Genomic DNA, 21,344 nt, shown 5'->3' with positions numbered 1-21,344 from the left:
CCCTCTGTTGCACAGCGTGCTTCAAACCAGGGATCAGGACTCAGAAAGATTCTGAGGAAATTCAAAGTGGATTATGGAGGTTTGAATGGTTAATTCTCGCATGGTTCACTGCTTCACAAAGTTAATGGGTTGGATGTCCTGCCACCTCTTGATGCACATTCCTTGTAAGCCTTTAAAAGGAGGGTTATGGTTAAGGGGCCCATTGGATAACACCTCTCTTCATTATGTGAGTTGTTGACAATTAAGACAGAGAGTAAAGCAGAAATCTTCAGGTAAGTGGACTTTGTAATAATCTTTTCTGCAGAATTAAACACACTCACCCAGGCATAGGCAGGGCTCCCCTGACAAGCAAAGCAGAAGTGATGATCCCCAAGCGTAATGTACTCCCTAGAGAAGGAAGAAGAGAAAGCACCTGGGCAATGCTTGTTTCTTCTTCCAAATGTAACACTTAGATAAGTCTGTGTGTGAGGAGTAGGGACAGGGTAGAATGGTCAGGAGTGTCACACTAATAGATATTCCTTCTCAAAGAAGGAGCTATTACAGGGGTGAAGAAGCTTTCTCCTCTAGACACAGGTCATCAAATCTGGAGAGAGCTCAACCAGAGTTCTGGCTGCAGTATGTCAAGATGATCTGTTCCCCAGAGCGTTTTGTTGTGGAGTGATAGGTAGAGTCAGGGATGTTGTATGGTGACCAGAGTTGGCGAATGACTGCTCTTGTTCTACGGATAGAGACAGATTGAGATATAATTCACATAATATTAAATTCACCCTTTTAAAGTGTTCATAGCATACTAAATATACAGTGATTTTTCCAATAGTCTGAATATTTTTGTACCCATCACCACTATCTAGTTCCAGAACATTTCTGCCACCCCAAAAAAGGATCCCTCTCTCATAATTCCCTTTATCAGTAGTTCCCCATTCCTCACCTGTCCCTTCCCTCAGGGGCCGGGTCAGGGTCAAGGCCACTATAATGTCCTTGTCCTTTCCCTCATGGTTTCAAGAAGGCTGCTATAGCTCCATCATGATATTCATTCTACAGTCAGGAAGAGAGAGGAAAGGCTATACGGGCAAAACCCCTGGCTGAGTCAGTCCTGTCAATGAGCTTTCCTGAAATCCTCAAGCAGCAATCTGTCTCACATCTCAGGGCCACTCCTCTTTCAAGGAAGATGGGAAATACAGAAAGGCATGTTGCTGCCCCAAGTAAAATCAGAGTCTGTTAGAAAGGTAGAAGAGAAAGATGGATTTTGTGTAAGCAGCTGGCAGTGTCTGCCACAGATGTTCATATATTAAATAAATTTAACCGAATAATTATTACATTCTGTATTCTTTCCCAAGTAGGGACACAGAAGGACATATTACAGAGTCTTTGATCTCCATGGTTTCAACCTCAAAACATTAGATCAGAAACCAAGACAAGCTAAATTTCTGTTAAGTACACATTAAATCTTTCACACATGAAAGATTTATTTCAGTCTTATGGTTTTTTTTTTTTTTTTTTTTTTGTCCATCTGTCACTGCCTAAAGTAATGGGCAACACTTCCATTTTTGACCCAGTTTGTGAAGCAATATGAACTTAGCCTAAAGTTATGTCTCTTACACTTAAATGGCAGTTCTTTAGTTCTAGCATTTTAGGATTTGTTCAATAAATACGTGTGTGCCCTTATCACTCACAGTTAAAAATACTACCAGCAGTGCACCTAGATGGCTCAGTTGGCTAAGGGTTTGACTTCGGCTCAGGTCATGATCTCACAGCTCTTGGGTTTGAACCCCCATCAGGCTCTGTGCTGACAGCTCAGAGCCTGGAGCCTGCTTCAGATTCTGTGTCTCCCTCTTTCTCTGCCCCTCCCCACCTCCTGCACGCGCACGTGTGCTCTCTCTCTCTCTCTCAAAAATAAATAAACATTAAGGAAATTTTTAAAAAATAGAAATATAAAAAAAAATCACCACCAGATCTTCCTCCAGTCTCCCATCTCAAATCCTCTAAGTTCTATAAGATGACCAAATTTTCTTTCTTTTCCATTCTTGTGGTTGTATTCGTTTTTTGTTTTTTTTGTTTTTTTTTTTTTTTGGTCAACCTAGGCATTATCTAGTGGCTTCTCGCTATCCTTTGTATCATATATACTATGTATGTATACAGGTAATGTTAACTTTAAAACTGCCAGTTATTTTGCCAGCAAAAATGGATTTATTTAGGAATAAAAGAGAATTATAAGTCAGGACAAACAAGCTGGGTCACAACCTTAGATGAGCCTGGGCAACAAAGGAACACATGATTTTTTTAAGGAGAAAATGGGTACGTTGGGAAAGCTGTTAAACAGAAAGTCCACTAGGGTAAACTGGGAGCTACAACTATGGTGCTTCTCATTGGCTGAGCTGTTGCCCTGGATGGGACAGGGGTGGTGCTGAGGAAATGTTTCTTTCTTGGGCTGGAGTAGTAAAGTAGTATCCACTTGCATGGTCCAGTACCTGTAAGGTCAAGTCTCTCCTTTCCTGTTGGGTCTGCAAATGACTACCAGTGGTAGGGCATGAGAGCTCCCCCTGCTGAAACCTCCTGAATCCATTTTAGTGAAATTTCCCATTACTAATTTTCACAGCGCTATGTATTATCATTTAGGTAATGTTCTGCTAGAATCAACACAGAATTCTTGAAATTCTTTTCAACTCTGGAATGCAGTAAATTTATCATCACTTTGAAATAAAGTCTAATCAATATGCTGATATGTGTATTTGCAATATTAATAGCAAATTATTACAGGAGAGTTAAATATTTCACTTAAGTATGTATCAGCTGGTTTGTCTTTCATTCATTTATTCAACAACTATGTGCCAAGTCCTGGTCTAGGTTCTGGGAACACAGTGGTGAACAAGACAGAACAGAACTTACAGTGAAGACAGGAAATTTTTTTTTTTAAATTTTTTTTAAATGTTTATTTATTTTTGAGACAGAGAGAGACAGAGCATGAACGGGGGAGGGTCAGAGAGAGAGGGAGACACAGAATCTGAAACAGGCTCCAGGCTCTGAGCCGTCAGCACAGAGCCCAACGCGGGACTCGAACCCACAGACCGTGAGATCATGACCTGAGCCGAAGTCGGACGCTTAACCGACTGAGCCACGCAGGCGCCTCAGGAAATTTTTAAAAAAGCAAATAAATGCATTGTAATGTCATATGTAATCAGTACTATGCCTATACAGGAAACATGGGGTGCATTGCTGTTTTAGGTGAATTGGTCAGGGGACATATTTCTAAGGAGATGATATCTGTGCAGAGACTTGAATAGTGAGAAGATCAGAGGAAAGAGCATTTTAGGCAGAGGGAATGATGCACGCAAAGACTGTGAGGCAGGAATATGTTTGGCATGTTGAGGAGCACAAAGGAGGCAAATTCGGCTGAAATGGAGTGTGCCACGAAAGGAGTCCTAAAATAAGAGGTAGACAGACTCATCAGAGGGAGTCTGGAGGCTGTGGCAACCAGGATACCTTTTATGTTGAGTGTAATGGGGAGTCAGTACAGGGTTTTAAGCTGGGGATGAAAGTGATTTGACTTTACTTAAGACAATCACCTTAGGTGTTTTATAGAGACTAGACTGTAGGACAGCAGAACTAGAAGCACAGAGGCTAGTTAAGGGGGCTGTTGAGAGATTATGATAATTTGGACTAGGGCATGAAAACACCATTACCCATTTTTCTAGAAACAGTTGAATCAGAACTATTATTATTATTATTGTTATTTTAGTGAGTCTTAAGTGAAGTTTGGGGCTAGAAATAATTTGTAAAGGGAGTGCAATGACATGTTTTTGGATATTTAGCTAAGTGACAGTCTAAGGAGACCTGGGCCGCTCTGACACCAGGGGAGGTGTTTTTGCCTTTTCATTGTCTGTAGCTTCTTTCATGTAGTGCTGCTGACTTGTAAGATAGGTGAAGCAACATTGCTTTGCAAGGTCATGATTTATTACCAACATGAACAGCGTCACTGGGAAATGCATCTGATCTGCAGGACCCTATGAGACTTTTCCCCTTTATGATGCAATTCTTGATCGGAAATAAAAATTCTTTTCAAACCTTTCCCAGGCCTTTCTTTGAGGTATGCCAACCATCGGTTCTAAACTTTAGTGGGCATGAGAATCACCTGGAGAGCATGTTAAAACCAGATTCTTGGACTCCACCTGCAGAGCTTCTGTTTCTGTAGGTCTGGGGAGGGGCCTGAGATTTGATTGTCTAAAAAACTCAGGTTCTGCTGGCGCTGCAGGGCATTGGAATACTCTTTGAATAACAAAGAGCCGGGCCAGATGTTTTCCATTTCTGGTTACTTCAGTTGCCTGGCTTTCTTTTCATAATGCTGACATTGGTGGGGGTTGCTCACTGAGAAGGACCTCGGAGGAATATCCTCAACACAGCCTGGACCAAAACCTTCAAGTCTTCTTGGTCAGCGTCTTTTGGGATCTGCTCATGCTTAGGATAAAACAACTGCACACTTTTCACCAGTGCTGCCTGTTTTCTCTCCTATTTTGTCCCTCTCTTCTACATGGCCTGGTTTAGCTCAAGTTTCTCTTTGAAAGTTCTGCCAGTTCCTTTTATGTCTGCAAGCTACTCTCTTTCCCTCCCTCTATCTAACAAATTGCCTTTCTGATTCCCCTTCAGATCAATACTTGCCACTCATCATTTCTCTTCACTTTGTATGTATCTTTTAAACTATGTTTTATAGCCCTATAAAAATTCCATTTGTGATGTATCCTGTCTTTATTGCTTTACTATGCTTTTCCTTCATTTTCATTTGATACCACAATATGCTATTGTCAGGAAACAAGTGATGCCCCCTGTTATTATAAATCTGCTTACAAAATACATAAGATTATCTAAGCCATTGATCCCTTCTATCTCTTTTAAAGCAGGCTCAGTTGCTGTAGGTGGAAGCACTATCTTGTGGCCTCTTTGAATATTGGTTTGATCTATCGCTTATGATTTCCCAATGTATTAAAAAATATTTTTTTCAGTTGAGGTATAATTTAAATTCAGTAGCATTCACCCTTTTTAGCGTACAGTTGAATGAGTTTTGAAAAATGCATACAGATCTGTAACCCTCACCACAGATGAGATGCAGAGCAGTGCCTTCACCCCAGAAAGTTCCTTCTTGCCCCTTACAGCACCCCTTCTTCCTTCAGCCCTTGGCAACAGCTCGTCAGTTTCCCATCCCCGTAGTTTTGCCTTTTCCAGAATGTGGAATTGAAATGGAAACAGAAATGTCTTTATTACATTCTAACTTGAATTTAGTCCTTGCACTTAAAGAAGAAATTCTAAAAGCTGAGGATGTATAAATTTATGCCAAATATACTCAACTATCCTTGTGATCAGTATTTTGTTTTGTTTACTTTTTTTAAATGGAATGAGTATGTAGTGTGGCATTTCATGATTCTTTGGTTTCAGAATATTACTATCTTTCTCCAAAAATAGTCTTCCTTTTTCGTTTTTATTTTAAAAGAAAACGATTTTTAAAAATACTTTCTGAATATGTTCAGATGTAAAAGGTTTTGTTCATTTCATTTACTTACTATTTAATGGACTAGATAAAAATTAAGTCAGGAAATATGTACCTTTTTTTAAAGGTAGACAAACTGACATTTCTTTTCATCTTTTTTTAATACAGGTGTTTGCTTCAGAATGGTAAGTCAGTAAGTCTGTTTACTATTTTTTTTTTTTTTTGCCATTTTCTCCCTACTGTTATTTCTATTCACAGACATAGAGCAGTTTTCTACTTAGTGCTAGCCTACTGCTTATTCTCCATCCTTGACAGCAAATGAAGTATTTGTATGTCTTCCAAATTACTGCTTGAAGTTGTTGATTAAAGCTGTCTTTTAAAAGTAGTCTATTAAAAACATTTCAGCCTGCCTTGTTTTTAGTTAATGTTTTGTATGAATTTCAAAAGTACTTCTACTGGGATAATCAAATTAAATGTTTTGGTTAGGTATATAGAATATAAAGTATGGGATCTTCCCCTTGTTCTGGATCGAAGAACCCCCTCCAGGCAAATGTCTGTATCTTGAATTGCAAAATGAAAAATGCTCATGTTGCATAAGGAAGTGGTTCTCGGTTTTTAGAAGTTAAGACTCCTTATTGCTTCACATTTTTAAATTTTGTTAATATACTCCTTTCCTAAAAGTTAAATGTGCATGTGTTTTTACCTACTATTTGAGCTGGCAGTCACTAGGTTATTAGCTCTCTGTTCTTAACCTTTGAGGGCTCTAACATGTTCCCAACCAGTAAAGTCTCCTTGTTTTGAGATAGTCCCTCCCCCCACAGTTCAGATTCTGTCCCTTTTCATTATTATTTTCAGAACTGGCTCCAACATAAATTCTGGCTATAACCATCTTGGGTTGTATTGCTTCATTTAATTGGGGATGTAGAGTGTATAGATTCTTGGTCACTATGACCTCCAAACAGAAGACCATGTTTTTAAAAATTTCCAGTAGATGAGATCTACAAGAATTTAGTATGATATAGTTAAAATAGTTCAAAATCAAAATGTTGCTAGGTTTTCATTTGCCAGTAGCATAACTGAATTTGGAACTGAGGAAAGGAATTTTTAAAAACTGTTAAGAATAATAGGAGAAATAAACTTATCTATAGACAATTAACAACGTGTGTGTGGCAAGTCCACAGCCAATGGAAGACATCAGAATCTTTTAACTGAATTCTTTGTATTGATCATAACTCCGTATTTTTCCTCAGTGATTGAAAATCTCGGAGTGATCATCTTTTGGAACCAGACAATGTAATTCACTTTTAGTAGGCATGGGGACTATGCAACTGAATTTTATGGATCCCAAAACACATCACGGAAACTGTTTTCTGAAGTAATTCCCGCTATCAGTTTATTGTTTTATAATGTGCTTGTCTTTACTGAAAGAGGAGTTTACTAAAAAATATCACTTAAGTGAGGATTCTTGCGAACAGAGGTATGATTGTAGGTCAGCTACACAATTTTTGGCATAGACTATATTTTAGGAAAGAAAATTATCAGTCAGTTTTTGATGTTGGATTTTGTTTCTCATATTTTCTCCTGAAACCAGTACACAGAAGATGAGGCTAGGAAAATAGGAGTGGTTGGCTGGGTGAAGAATACCAGCAAAGGGACTGTGACAGGCCAAGTGCAAGGCCCCGAAGAGAAAGTCAACTCCATGTAAGTAGCAAGACTAATAATGCATTTATGCAATTTATGAACTTTTTTTAATGCTTCATTGGACAGTAAGAATAGTATTGATGGACCAAATTCAGTTTGTGGATATAACTCAACTCACATGTTTTTAGGCATACTAGCAAGGATGTCCTCGGATCTGGGAATGGAATTTGTACATGTAGGAATGGATTTCCCACTTGGGCAGGCCCTCAAAAAGAACAATAGTGTCACTCTCTAGTCTATTTGAATTGAGTTCTGTCTCTTCTAACCTGGGAGAAGCATCCTGGGCCCACATATCTCTTATCCAAAGTAGTTGTGAAGAAGCATAGTGCCTTTGGATGGTTCTTAAAGTTCTTAAAGTAGACTTCAAGGCAAAAAGGCTGCCCTCTCCTTTTTATTAAGTATATTATTTATGTAATTGTAATTTTATTTTTGCTGTCGATGAAAGTGTATTCTGTGAGCTATATGGTTATGATAATGAATCCTTGTATTCCAAAAGAGATCAGATTCAGTAACATAGAAAAAAGTGCCCTGTCACATTCAAAAGCCTTCTTTTTTTGTAAGTTCCACTACTCTTTGTAGTCTTTTTTTTTTCCTAATAAAAAAGAGCTAACATTTATTGAGTATTTGCAATGTTAGACAATATGCTAAACACTTCACATAGGTTTTCTCGTTTAATCTACACAATGGATCTTATCATACCCAGTTTAATTCATTTTATTGTTTGCAATTTATTTTTGTTCTCATTACTTAATGTTTTTAGATTTCAAGGCTAATACTTTTTTGATTATTGTAATAAGTGAAGTAGTAAGATGCTGAAAGATAAAAAAAAATTAAGCTAGTAATCTGCCCCATTCCCCTCGACTTCCCTCCCCTTGATGGCACCTGTGCCTGTGGCTTTGTGAATATTTTCTGAAGCTTTCTCTTTCACTTAAAACTATTTAAGCATTTATTTAGGGTTTTGTTGTTTTTACTGAAATAGAATACTTGATGCATATTCTTCTGTAACTAGTTTTTTCATTTTATAGACATTCATCAATCAGTAAATATATAACCACTGACTCCTTATTTTTCCTAACTTCTTTATGTATAAGTACACACTTTGTGTTTGTGTAAAACTGTACCCCAACTTGGAAAGTGGGGTCTACAATTTTAGTTTCATAAAATTATTTTAACAGTTAATGAAAAACAATAATTATCAGTAGGATTGCCACATAAGCATACAAGAAAAAATTCTGAGACTTCTATTGTAAACAGTTCAATGGATGAGAAAGTGCCAAATGACTATGAGGTATTGAGAATGCAGGCTGCATGGAGGATTGACTCTCATGCCTATCATGTTATATCCTAATCCATGTTGTAGCCATTTTTGATTAATATCCTTAACATAAATATAATCATATCATACATGCTACCCAATTTTCCTTTTCAACCCCTGCACACCCACTTTTCCTTCTCAGTTCTACAAGTAATCTATATTGGCAACTGGGTGGGTTTCCTCCCACGTTTGTCTCCATATTCACTTTCTCATATACATCTGATCCACTACTGGGTATTTACCCAAAGAAAATGAAAACACTAATTCAAAAAAAAAAAAAAATATATATATATATATATATACTCTTGTGTTTATTGCAGCATTATTTATAATAACCAAATTATGGAAACAGCCCCAGTGTCCATTGGCAGATGAATGGATAAAGAGTGTGTTGTATATATATAATGGAATATCACTCAGCCATAAAAAAGAATGAAATCTTGCCATTTGCAACAACATGGATGGACCTAGAAAGTATAATGCTAGGCCAAATAAGTCAGAGAAAGACAAATACCATATGATTTCACTCATGTGTGGAATTTAAGAAACAAAACAAATGAACAAAGAAAAAAGAGACAAACCAAAAACCAGACTCTTAACTGTAAAGAACAAACAGATGGTTACCAGAGGGGAGGCGGGTAAGGGGATGGGTGGAATAGGTGAAGGGGATTAAGATTACACTCATGATGAGCACTGAGTAATGTACAGAATCGATGAATCACTATATTGTACACCTAAGACTAATATAACACCGTATGTCAATTATACTGAAATTAAAAAACAAAACAAAACAGGGACACCTGGGTGGCTCGGTCCGTTAAGTGTCGGACTTCAGCTCAGGTCATGATCTCACAGTTTGTGAGTTCGAGCCCCAAGTCAGGCTCTGTGCTGACAGCTTGGAGCCTGGAGCCTGTTTCAGATTTTGTGTCTCCCTTTCTCTCTGCCCCTCGCCCACTTGCACTCTTTCTCTCAAAAATAAATAAACATTAAAAAAAATTAAAAAATCAAAGCAAAACAAAAATACATCCCAGAAAATCTGTCCAAGTCAGATGGTAGAGCTTCAATTCATTCTTTTCAACGGCCACTTAATAATTGACAGTGTTAGGGCACCATTTTTTATTACCTTATTTCTGAAAATTCATTTTGTTTCTCTCTCTCTTTTTTTTTTTTTTTTCCATTAAGAGCAATGCTATAATAAACATTTTATTGGTGATTTTATTTTTGGGAGATAGAATCCCAGAAGTGCAGTTTGTTGGTTGATGTATCTGTGTACTATTAATTTAAAAATATTTGTCAGACTGCTTTTCAAAACAGCTGTAAACAATTTACATTTTTTTCTCTTCGTCCTGTGGGCAATTGGTATTATTGCTGTCTAATTTTTCTTTGATCTGATTGGGTGTAGAGTGATATGGTATTTTTTCACTGTAATTTGCATTTCTCTAATTACTGGTTATTTTGAGCATCTTCATGCTTGTGGCTATGTGGGTTTGTTCTCATGAACTAACTCCCTTTCACATCCTTTACCCATTTGTCTGTGGGGCTGCTTGCCTCTTGCCAATGTTTAAGAGCTTTTTGTATATTGGTAATGATTACTAACTCATTATCTGTGATCTCTTTTGCAAGTATTTTCCCAATTCTATCCTTTGCCTATTCATTAGTTTTGTTTATTTATGATAGTTTTTTTTTTTTTTTTTTGCGACGTGAATTGTTTTTAATTTTTATAAACTCACATATAGTTATCTTTTCTTTCTGGTTAAGAAACAGATCATAAATGTTGTTCCCTAGGTTTCCTTCTACCTTTTTGATGCTTTATTTATTATGTTAAGCATTTATTCCATCTGGAATTTGTTTTTTATTTAGAATATGAGACTGGGGACTATTTTCTACCATGATGTAACAGCCAGTTGTGCCAGCACTATTTTTAAATAATCGCTCTTTCCCCATCAAATTGAAATACATTTTTATCATGTATTAAAATCACATGTAAACTGGATTCTGTTTCTGGATTCTGGGTTTTGTTCTCTTTCCTTAATAGATCTGTTTACCTATTCCTAGACTAATACTCCATATTGATTTAATTATGCTGGCTTTATAGGTTATTTCCCTTCACTATTTTTTTTATTCATTTATTTGCTTTCTTGGGCATTTATTTTCTCTCTAAACTTTAAGATACTTTTATCCATTTAATTGAAACTATATTTGTTTTTTTTTTTAAACTTCCCTGATTGTCTTACAAATATGCTTTTTAAAATAAACTTTAGGGGTGCCTGGCTGACTCAGTCAGTGGAGCATTCAACTCTTGATCTCAGGGATGTGAGAACCCCACATTGGGTGTAGAGATTACTTAAAAATAAAATCTTAAAAAAGCCCCAACTTTATCTTTTACAAGTTTTAGATTTACAGAAAAATTGTGAAGATACTACCAAGAGTTTCCATGTACTTCTCACCCACTTTCCCCCATTAAAATTTTATATTAGTACGATACTTATGTTACAATTAATGAACCAGTAGTGATGTATTAGTATTAACTAAAGTTCATAGTTTATTCAGATTTTTTTAGCTTTTACCTAATGTTCCTTTTCTCTTTAGGAGTCCATATTTTACTTGCTTTTTAATTCCACACTTTTATGACATTAAGAGAACTGTTATTAAATTTTCCCATCTAAGAATATGGATGTCTTTTCATTTTCTCAGATTTTTAAATTTATCCTTTGGTATGGTTTTATGGCTATCATCATTAAGATTTTGTGATTTCCTTGCTGACTTTATTCCTAAGTCTGTGTTAGTTTGGGCTACTGTAGCAAAGTCCTGTAGACTTGGTGGTTTATAAGCAACAGAACTTTATTTCTCACAGTTCTGAAGGCTGGAAGTCTGAGATTAGAGTGCCAGCATTGTCAAATTCTGGTGAGAGCCCTGGCTGGGTTGTAGATTACCAACTTCTCATTCTGTCCTCATACGGCAGAAAGAGAGCCCGTCAGCTTTCTGGTCTCTTGTTATAAGGGCACCAATCCCATTCATGAGGTGTCTGCCCTCATCCTCATGATCTAACTATCTCCCCAAAGCCTCACCTCCAAATACCATCACATTGGGGATTAGGCATCAACATGTGAATTTGGGTGGGTGGGAGGGACACATTCATTTCATAACAATATTTTATTGCCTTTTTCATGACTGTGTATGGAATATTTTTCCCATTTCTGTTTCCCATGCTATAATAGGGAAAGCCTAAGGACTTTTGTATATTTATCTTACATCAGAGTTACCTTATCAAATATTCTCATTAATTCTACTAAGTTTTTTTGGGGGGAGGGTTAAACTATAGTTATTGGGTTTTTTAAGTACACAAGTCTGTAATTAGCAAAAAATAATGTGGTTTTTTTTTTTTCATTTCATTTGCCAGACCCATCAAGACAATGTTGAATAATAGCAATAGTGGGCATCCCTGTCTGATTGTATTTGAAATGGTTTTGTTTCACCAAGTAGAATAGTTTGCTGTTGATTTTCATTAAATGTACTTTATCACATTGAATTTCACTTTGCATTCCTTGAATTAAACTCTGATTGGTCACAGAGTGTTATTCTTTTGAATCATAGCTGAATATTACTTGTTAATATTTTATTTAGAATTTTTGCATCTATATTTATAAGAGGGATTATGGTTTCTTTTAAAAAATTTTCTTTACTATATTATGTTTTAGTGTTAAAATTTTGTTGGCTTCATAAAATGTATTAGGAAATTTTCCATTTTTTCCTTCATTCTGGAATAACTTGAATAATATTGGAATTTCTGTTATTAAGTTAGCTGAAACAAGTTATGAAATCACTTGATCCTTGTACCTTCTCAATGGTGGGCTACCAATTGTTTTTGTTTTTGGTTGTTTTTCTTTATGTTATTGTTATTATTATTTTTTTTAATTTTAGAGATAGCATGCACCATTAGGGTAGAGGGGCAGAGGGAGAGGGAGAGAGAGAGATAATCCCAAGCAAACTCCACACTCAATGTGGAGCCTGACTTAGGGCTCTATACCATGATCCTAGGATGGTGACCTGAGCCGAAATCGAGTCAGTTGCTCAAGAGACTGAGCCACCCAGGCGTCCCCCAATCTAGCGTATTGTAATTAGTTGTTTGAATTTTCCACTTTTCCTAGATTCATTTATGTTTTCCTAAGAAATTATCCAGGTTTTCTAGGTTTTCAAATTGCTTGTCATGGATTTTATATTTTAAAAATCTCTTTTGTATTTGCGGTTATATGTTCTTTGAAATTTTCCTAATCTTATATAATTTGATTCTCTTCTTTTTCCTTAATTGGGTTTAGAAAGGATTTATGTGTTGATATATTAAAAAAAACATTTTGCGGGCGTCTGGGTGGCTCAGTCGGCTAAGAGTCGGACTCCGGCTCAGATAATGATCTCGCAGTTTGTGGGTTAGAGCCCCGCATAGGGCTCTGTGCTGCTTCGGATAATGTGTCTCCCTCTCCCCCTCCCCTGCTCGTGCTCTGTCTCTCTCTCAAAAATAAATACACATTTAAAAAAATTAAAACAACATTTTGGATTTATTAATCATTTCTCCTTTTTTTTTTTTTTTTTTTTTGGTTCTCCAGTCATTAATTTCAACTTTCATCTTTACTAATTCCCTCTTTATTTCTTTGTTGATCTTTCTTTAAGTCTTCATCATGAATTGTAGTTCCCTTTAGGTTTAGTCTTTTTTTTTTTCTTTTTTAATAAGATATTTTTTGAAAAGTTTATTTATTTTAAGAGAGAGAGAGTGTGAGTGGGGAAGGGGCAGAGAGAATGGGAGAGAGAATCTCAAGCAGGCTTCATGCTGTCAGGCTGGAGCCTGAAGTGGGGTTTAAACTCACAAAACTGGGAGATCATGACCTGAGCTGAAATCAAGAGTTAGATGCTTAACCAAATGAGCCACCCAGGTGCCCCTAATTTTAGTCTTTTTAAGTCAGTGATGAAGATGATTAAGCATTTGTCCTTAAATACAGCTTTTGTTTGTTACATAGGTTGGGTAAAAAGTGTTCTTTTCATTGCTTTCTGGATAGTCTATAAGTTCATTTTTGGTTCCTCTTCAAATAATAACAAATGACATTCTGGGTATGTGTTTTTTTAAAATATCCAGTGTCCTTCTCTATCTTTAATAATGTTTTTTGCCTTAAAGTTACTTTATCTGGTATTAACAGAGATATGTACACTTTATTTATATATATGTTTGCATAGAGTATCTTTTCATTATTTTAATTTCAATGTTTCTTTCTCATTGTGTGCTTTTGTTTGTTTTTATTGAAGTAGTTGATGGATAATGTTATATTAGTTTCAAGTGTATTTCAATATATTTTATATGTGTATCTCATGTTTTTAAATTAGTATATTTATCCATTTAAGTTTAATGGAATCATTCATGTTTAGAATTAAATGTGTATCTCACTGTATTTTCCCCCTTGTCTTATTAGTTCTGTTTTCCTTTTCTTCTTTCTAGCCTTTATTTAAATTGATTATTTTTTATTATTCCACTTTTTTTGTCTGTTAGAAGTTGTATATTCTTTTGTTTCTTTTACTAGTTCCTAGAGATACAACATACAACCATAACTGCTCAAAATTTGATATTAATTTATCTCTCTACTCTTTTCCTAATGCAACATCTCTAGCATTTAACTTGCTATTTATTTAAGTTCATTTAACTCACTATTTATTTAGATGCTAATTTTTTTAATGTTTATTTATTTTTGAGAGAGATAGAGAGGGAGAGACACAGTGAGAGCAGGGGAGGGCAGAGAGAGGAGGGAGTCACAGAATCCGGAGGCTCCACTCTTTGAGCTGTCAGCACAGAGCCCCATGTGGGGCTCCAACCCACCAGCCGTGAGATTATGACCTGAGCTGAAGTCAGACCATCAACCGACTGAGCCACCCAGGCGCCCCTAGATGCTAATTTTAATGACCTATTTTAAAACTCATAAGAAATTATTTTTTAAAAGTCAGTATTTTGGGGGGTATTCTATATATTTGCCATTTGTTTTGTTATTTTTTTCCTCCCTAATTCTCCGAGCTTCTGTGTAGGAATATTTCCATTCTGCCAAAAAATGTTGTTTAGTATTTTCCTTCATTTGGGCAGCTGGTGATGTGTTACTTCAGTTTTGGTTTGTCTGTATGTGTTTTTATTTTACCTTCATTCTTGAAAAATATCTTTGTTTCATGTAGAACTCTGACATAGCAGTTATTTTTTCCAGTACCCTGTGGATAACATTACAATGTCTAACATGCATTGTTTTGTTGTGAAATTGGCTGTCAGTTTTACACCTTGCTTCTTGAAAATAATTTTGCTGCTTTTAAAATGGCAATGATAGTAAAATTGCCAGTTTACAGTTTGTGATAATAAATATAACATTAAGCCTGTCAGTTGGTTTAGGTGAATTTCTCCCGTAATACTTAGTTCTCTGGATATGTATGCAGTAGAGGCATGAAGTGGGGTTCATCCAGGGCTTGGTTGTTGCCAGCTATAAGGAGCAGAAGTGAGAGAGCAGGGTTTGAGGGCATTTACAAGAGTGTGAATAGAAGGATGAATCCCGAACCTAAGTTCAGACAAAATGAGAAATGAGCTGGGAGGAAATTGATGGGCAGTGAGAAACGGTTGTCTTATTTAATTGTGGGTGTAAGGAATTGTAACAGCTTGCAGGAGCCGTGTTTTGTTGCACAATTCAGTCCTGGAATCAGCAGAGTCAGTGCAGAAAGGAAGGGATGGAAGGGGGATGTGAGACATCTGTGATGTTTCCTGCCCCACTGTGAGTGAAGTTCTAGTGTAGATAGGCTCTTGCACTGACTTTTTTTTCTGTGTCCAGTGGTTCTTTAACCAGATTTCATCTGACTGTTGCTCAGTGGAACTTCCTTCAGCTGTCTGAAAAATTATTGAAATTCGGCACATTTTGGTACTGTCCTTTTTAAATTGCTTTTTATTACGGGATTTTCAAGCAGATCCATGGATAGAGAGAATGGGGCAATGAGCATCATGTGTCTGTTACCTGGTTTCAATAACAATTTATGGCATTCTTATTTCCCATATTCCTCCAACTTTTCTTTTACTTTTCTCATTGTTAGAGTATTAAAGCGAATTTCCTACATCATATCATGTACCTGTAAGTTAGGTTGAGCAATATGAAACTACCGATGTTTGACAAAATTTTGAGCCACAAAATAGCAGTTTCACATTGTTGAAAGAGTTTTCTCTAAGTCTTTCTCTAAGTCTCTAAGACTTTTACCATTTTTCTCTAAGAGAAACTCTATATACCCATCAATATATTTTTCTAAACTCTACAGCAGATCTATCTCCAAATGTCAGAGTGAAAAGTCTGTTACACTTTCCCTGAGGCTTGTCTTCTCCCCAGTCTGGGTCTGTGCCTGCTGGACAGCTGTCATTCTCATGCTTCCCTTTGTCCCTTTCCTGTGTAGTGGGTTCCTGTTTTCTCAATCATATTTTTATCTTCCTGGACTTATTCCTTTGTTTGTTGAAGCCTAAATCTCCACTAGCTTCACAAGGAAAGATACGAGAGAGACAAAAAGTTTGAACCCTTAACCGCCTTCATTTACACTCATACTTGATGGATTGTTCGAGTTTTAAAATCCCAAGCCCCCAAATCATCACCCACCCAGAATTTTGAAGGCATAGCTCCATGACTTCTTGTGAGACTGCCCAGAGATTTGATGTCTTTCTCATACCAGGGATTGGAAAATATATCTGTTTATTTTCCTCAGAAAATGTTTTAGATATTCAGTGTATCCCTCTTTTTCTGTGTTTCAGTCCTCTGCCAGAGCGCATGTTTTAATTTCATTTGAAATGCTGGGCTCTGGGAGGAGGAGAATTTCTGTGTCTTTGAAGATTTCTTTCCCGCTCTCTTTTTGGTTGTCCTCTTCTGAAACTTGCTTATGGACATGATTCTTTGATTTTTCTTTTTTCTTTTCTTCTCTTCTCTTCTCTTCTCTTTTCTTTCTTTTTCTGTGCTAGCTTCCAAACTTTACTATCTGGAAACTTTCTCAATTTTGTCTTCCAACTTTCCGATTAATTCTGTTGTGTCTGCTTCATAGAGTCTTGTCCTTGTTTTCTTCAGATTTCCCTGATGGTATTGTGTGTGCGTTTTTTCATTTTGTTTCCTTCTGCTTTTTGCACTGTTTCTCTTTCCTCTTCTTTTATTCATAAATATGAACAGACAGCCAAGAATAAACAGACTTAAAAAATTTTTTTAATGTTTATTTATTTTTGAGAGGGAGACAGAATGCAAGCAGAGGAGGGGCAGAGGAAGGGCAGAATCTGAAGCAGGCTCCAGGCTCTGTCAGCACAGAGCCCAGTGCAGGGTTCGAACCCATGAACTGCGAGGTCATGACCTGAGCCGAAGTTGGACATGTAACCAACTGAGCCACCAAGCGCCCCAAGAATAAACAGACTTTTAAGGAAATTTTCCATAAATTCTGAGGGAGAGATGATGTTTTTGTTGGGAAACCTCCCAAATGTTAAATCTGTAGGTCCTGTCTTTCCTTCCTGGTGCCTCCAGATCCCAAGTCTTCTGTGGAGTCATGAGGTAAGCTGACTAGCTTCTCCTTGTTTTTGGTTCTGCAGGCACTTAGGCCGAAGCATCTTTGGTTTTTCTGTTTAGTTACTTATCCTCCATCCACTTTCCTTCTAATTTGTTGAAACCTCTTGCTCAGGTTATAGTTCCGTATCAGCTGGAACTATTTTCAGCTGCAAGTTAATAGAAAACCAGAACTTAGAAAGGATAAACCAAATGGGTTCATTTTTCTTGGTAACAAGAAGTCTGGAGGTAGATGGTTACTGGCCTTGGTTCAGTAGCTTGGTAGTATCAGGGTCAATGTTTCTGAGATTTGCTCAGCCTTTCCTTTGTGATCAGAAAAAGGGAAAGTGCAGCTGTACAGAATATCCATAATTAAGACATGAAGAAGGCAAGAAGGGATAATGGTTGTGTTGCTTTCCCCAAACTTGCCCAAGCTTACATCTGCGGGTATTTCACTGGCTTGTATAGGGTCATATAAATATTCCTTGCTACAAAGAAGACTGGGAAATTGGTTTGGCATATTGATTCCCTGAATAAAATTGGTGTTCTCTTGGCCAGAAAGAAGGGGAGGATAATGGGTAGTGGGTAGGCAATGAATGATGTCTGCTACATTTTTTGTATTTTGATTCTATTATTTTATTTTATTTTTAAAATGTTTTATTTATTTTTGAGAGAGAGAGAAACAGAACATCTGAAGCAGGCTCTGCACTGACAGCACAGAGCCTGATGCGGGGCTTGAACTCATGAACTGCGAGATCATGACCCACGCTGAAGTCAGATGCTTAACTGACTAAGCCACCAAGGTGACCCGATGCTATCATTTTAATGGGGTTTCATGTAAAAGGACATGAGCGTGCCATGTTTAATTGCACCGTGAAGCTTACGTGAGAAAATCCACAGAAAGCACTTAGCATAGAGCCTAGCCCAGAATAAAGAACAAATAAACGTTTGCTCTCATTAGGTGACCCATAGGACTCCATCTCTGCACATGGGGTTCTAGTGGCAGTTGGACTAGCCAGGTGGAAATGCCACTAGGCTCTTGGATATATGGGTCATGCCTGCAGAGAAACTGGGCTAGAGAAATAAATTTGGTGGTTGTCCCTCTGTGGATAGTGTTTGAAGTTATATACATGGATGGGATTACCAGGGAGAGCTTTCTTGATGATAGGTAAACAGGAAGCATGCAGCAGAGAATGTAAATCAAGCTTCACCAACATTATAAATTGGGATGCCATTACAAATAAAAATAGATGGTAGAGAGTGAATTCATTCCTCTAGCATGTACTGTGTGCAGTATTGGTTAAAGTACTGAATTATCAAAAAATTAAACCACGGTAAAGAGAAGTTACAGAAATAGGTGGCAAGGTCAGACTACATGTGGTATATTTATGGTTAAATAAATATTGCCTTATTTTCTTCTGGTTGTTAAAAAACTTTATTTATTTAAGAGTGCTATGACATAAGAAAATCAGAATTAAGTTGTCTTTTAAAAACATGAGTGTGCTTTCATCTGAAGTTATTGAAATGTGGAATTCAACAGGCAACATCATTTAGAGGTGGCTTGGCTACGATTGTAGCAGCTCTTTGGAAAGGTGCCAGGAGATCCCAGGACATGCTGCAGATGTGTGTATTTTCTTCCCCTTCTGTGTTTCATTTGGTCAGAAAGAATGACTGATGGCTTTCTTTTGCAAATTGCACTATGTGATTCCAATTGTGGTGGTAAGATTCGCCAACATTTTTTGATACATAGAAACCATTTGAGTCTATTGTTTTATTTTTATTTTAAAGTTTACTTATTTATTTTAAGAAAGAGCAATGAAAAGTCAGAGAGGGAGAGAGAGAATCCCAAGCAGGCTCTACACACTGTCAGCATAGAGCCCAACTCGGGGCTCCATCTCATAAACTGTGAGATCATGACCTGAGCTGAAATCAAGGCTCAGACGCTTAATGAACTGAGCTACCCAGTTGTCCCTAAGTCTATTGTTTCGTTTCATTAAAGCTACTTTTCCCATTGGTAACCATTTAAAATTAATGTATAGAGTTATAATTCTGAGCACAAATTTTTTTTTCCTAAGTTTACTTATTTATTTTGAGAGAGAACACATGAGTGGGAAAGGGACAGAGAGAGAATCCCAAGCAGGCTTCATGCTGTCAGTGCACAGCTGGGCATAAACTTTTGACTAAATCTGTACAAAATATATTTTTCTTAAAAACTAAATGGGAATTCTGGGGGAAAAAAGCCCTCAAAACACAAAAAACTAAAAACATTTGCATGTGGACACAGCCAAATTCTAAAATTAAAATTACATCTTGATTGCTATATATTTTTAAAACCATATGTCATGTATGTGTAGTTTGCACTTGAAAGCATCATTGATGGGCTGGAGAATGTACTCAAGAGAGTGATCAAATGGTTACGTGGTCTGGAAAACTATATCACAATTATAGGTAATGCTTGAAGACATTGAAGGTATTTAGACTGGAGAAAAGAATACTTGAGGAAATCATGATAGTTTACTTCAAGTATTTGAAGGGCTGATACATGGGAAAAGATAAGTCTTTTATGTTGTTCTAGAAAGTGATAATTTTGGTTATAGTAATGGGTGAATTTGTTTATTTCAATTCACTTTGACAAAGAATTTTCCTGTAAAGGTATCTAATGTATCTAATGGAATTTTATCAATAACTAGGAGTGGTCTGCATCAGGGATTGGCATACCATGGCTTTCAGGCCAGATCTGGCCTATTGCCTGTTTTGTAAATAAAGATTTATTGGATCACAGCCCATTCATTCATGTTTTGTCTTCTGTTGCTTCTGTGTTACATTGGCAGAGTTAGCAACTGTAACAGAGACTGGATGACCACAAAGCCTCAAATATTTACTCTCTGTCCCTTTATAGAAAGAGTACCAACTGATGGTGTAGATATCAGACAAGTCAAGGGTGTGGTAGAAGATCTAACTCATTGGATGGTAAGTCAGTGTAGGTGACCTCATAGGTCCTGTCCAACTGAGATTCTATGGTTCTATGCAGAGTTGACAATATACATGTATTTAAAATGTGTCCATATATTAAGAGTTAGAAGTAGAATAGAGACATGTTCATCAATATAGTCATGTTTATCTCTTCCACAGATATTTAGCATTTGTGTGAAATAGGAATTTTAACAACGTTCTGCTTTAACTATGAAATGCCATTGTTTTGAATTTCTAGTTGTTACAGCAGTGGATTGGAATGAAGCAATGGATTTTGTGAACAGGTAGTGTCAGATTAAAAGTTATTTAAAATTAAAAATTTTTTTTCACCTGTTATTTATTTTTGCGAGACAGAGAGACAGAGCGTGAGCAGGGGAGGAGCAGAGAGGGAGGGAGACACAGAAACCGAAACAGGCTCCAGGCTCTGAGTGTCAGCGCAGAGCCTGACGTGGGGCTCGAACCCACAGACTGTGAGATCATGACCTGAGCCTAAGTCGGACACTTAATGGACTGAGCCACCCAGGCGCCCCAAAGTTATTTAAAATAAAAAAAAAAAAAAAATAACTGTTCTCAGGCAGACCATTAGTGGAATGAATTTCTATGCAACCAGAGTAACCAGTTTTTCCTTTTTCATCTGAGAATCTCAAGGCACTTAACTAATATTTTTTATGCCTTATCATCAAAGTTTTTTCTACAAATACATGGGATTATTAAGAAAGTTTCCTTGGTTCTGTGTGAGTATAGGTGTGGGTGTGTTTTCCATTGCATGTTCTATTGAAATACAGAAGACTTGGACATTTTCTAAGAGACAGAAATTCATTGAGGAGCTGTAATTTTGGGAAAAAAATTTTAGTGTGACCTGACTGATATAAATCATTCCAGTGGAAAATTAAAAACATAACAAAATACCTACAGGGGAGCTGGAGTTCTCACATCAGGTTTTAGACCCCAAATACCAAGTCATTTATTTTCCTTTGGAATATAGCATCTGTATGAAAACTACTTAAATCCCTGGTTTTTGCTTTAAAGTTTACATTTTAGATAGGTGAATTTAGTAAGATAATAATATTTAAGAAACATATAATGCAGCAGTAATGAACTTTTAAAAAATTAATAGATTTTATTTTATTTTTTTAATTTTTTTTAACGTTTTATTTATTTTTGAGACAGGGAGAGACAGAGCATGAATGGGGGAGGGTCAGAGAGAGAGGGAGACACAGAATCTGAAACAGGCTCCAGGTTCTGAGCAGTAAGCACAGAGCCCGACGCGGGGCTCCAACTCACGGGCAGTGAGATCGTGACCTAAGCCGAAGTCGGA

General features: G+C 36.8%; 1 protein-coding gene across 3 annotated transcripts in view; it reads left to right on the top strand.

Annotated features, from left to right (window-relative positions):
• The window catches only part of ACYP2 (acylphosphatase 2), a 278,925-nt gene that overhangs the window by 116,630 nt on the left and 140,951 nt on the right, over positions 1 to 21,344 (top strand). For all 3 annotated transcript variants that reach the window (XM_078444475.2, XM_078444474.2, XM_060606014.3), the window contains 2 exons: positions 5,645 to 5,661; positions 7,068 to 7,177. In XM_078444475.2, coding sequence (XP_078300601.1) covers positions 5,645 to 5,661; positions 7,068 to 7,177 — 127 coding nt within the window. The remainder of the gene's footprint in view (positions 1 to 5,644; positions 5,662 to 7,067; positions 7,178 to 21,344) is intronic.

This window comes from Panthera onca, chromosome A3 (assembly GCF_046562875.1).
Source record: "Panthera onca isolate mPanOnc1 chromosome A3, mPanOnc1 haplotype 2, whole genome shotgun sequence".
NCBI classification, from domain to species: domain Eukaryota; kingdom Metazoa; phylum Chordata; class Mammalia; order Carnivora; family Felidae; genus Panthera; species Panthera onca.
This window is presented reverse-complemented; position numbering and strand designations above follow the sequence as displayed.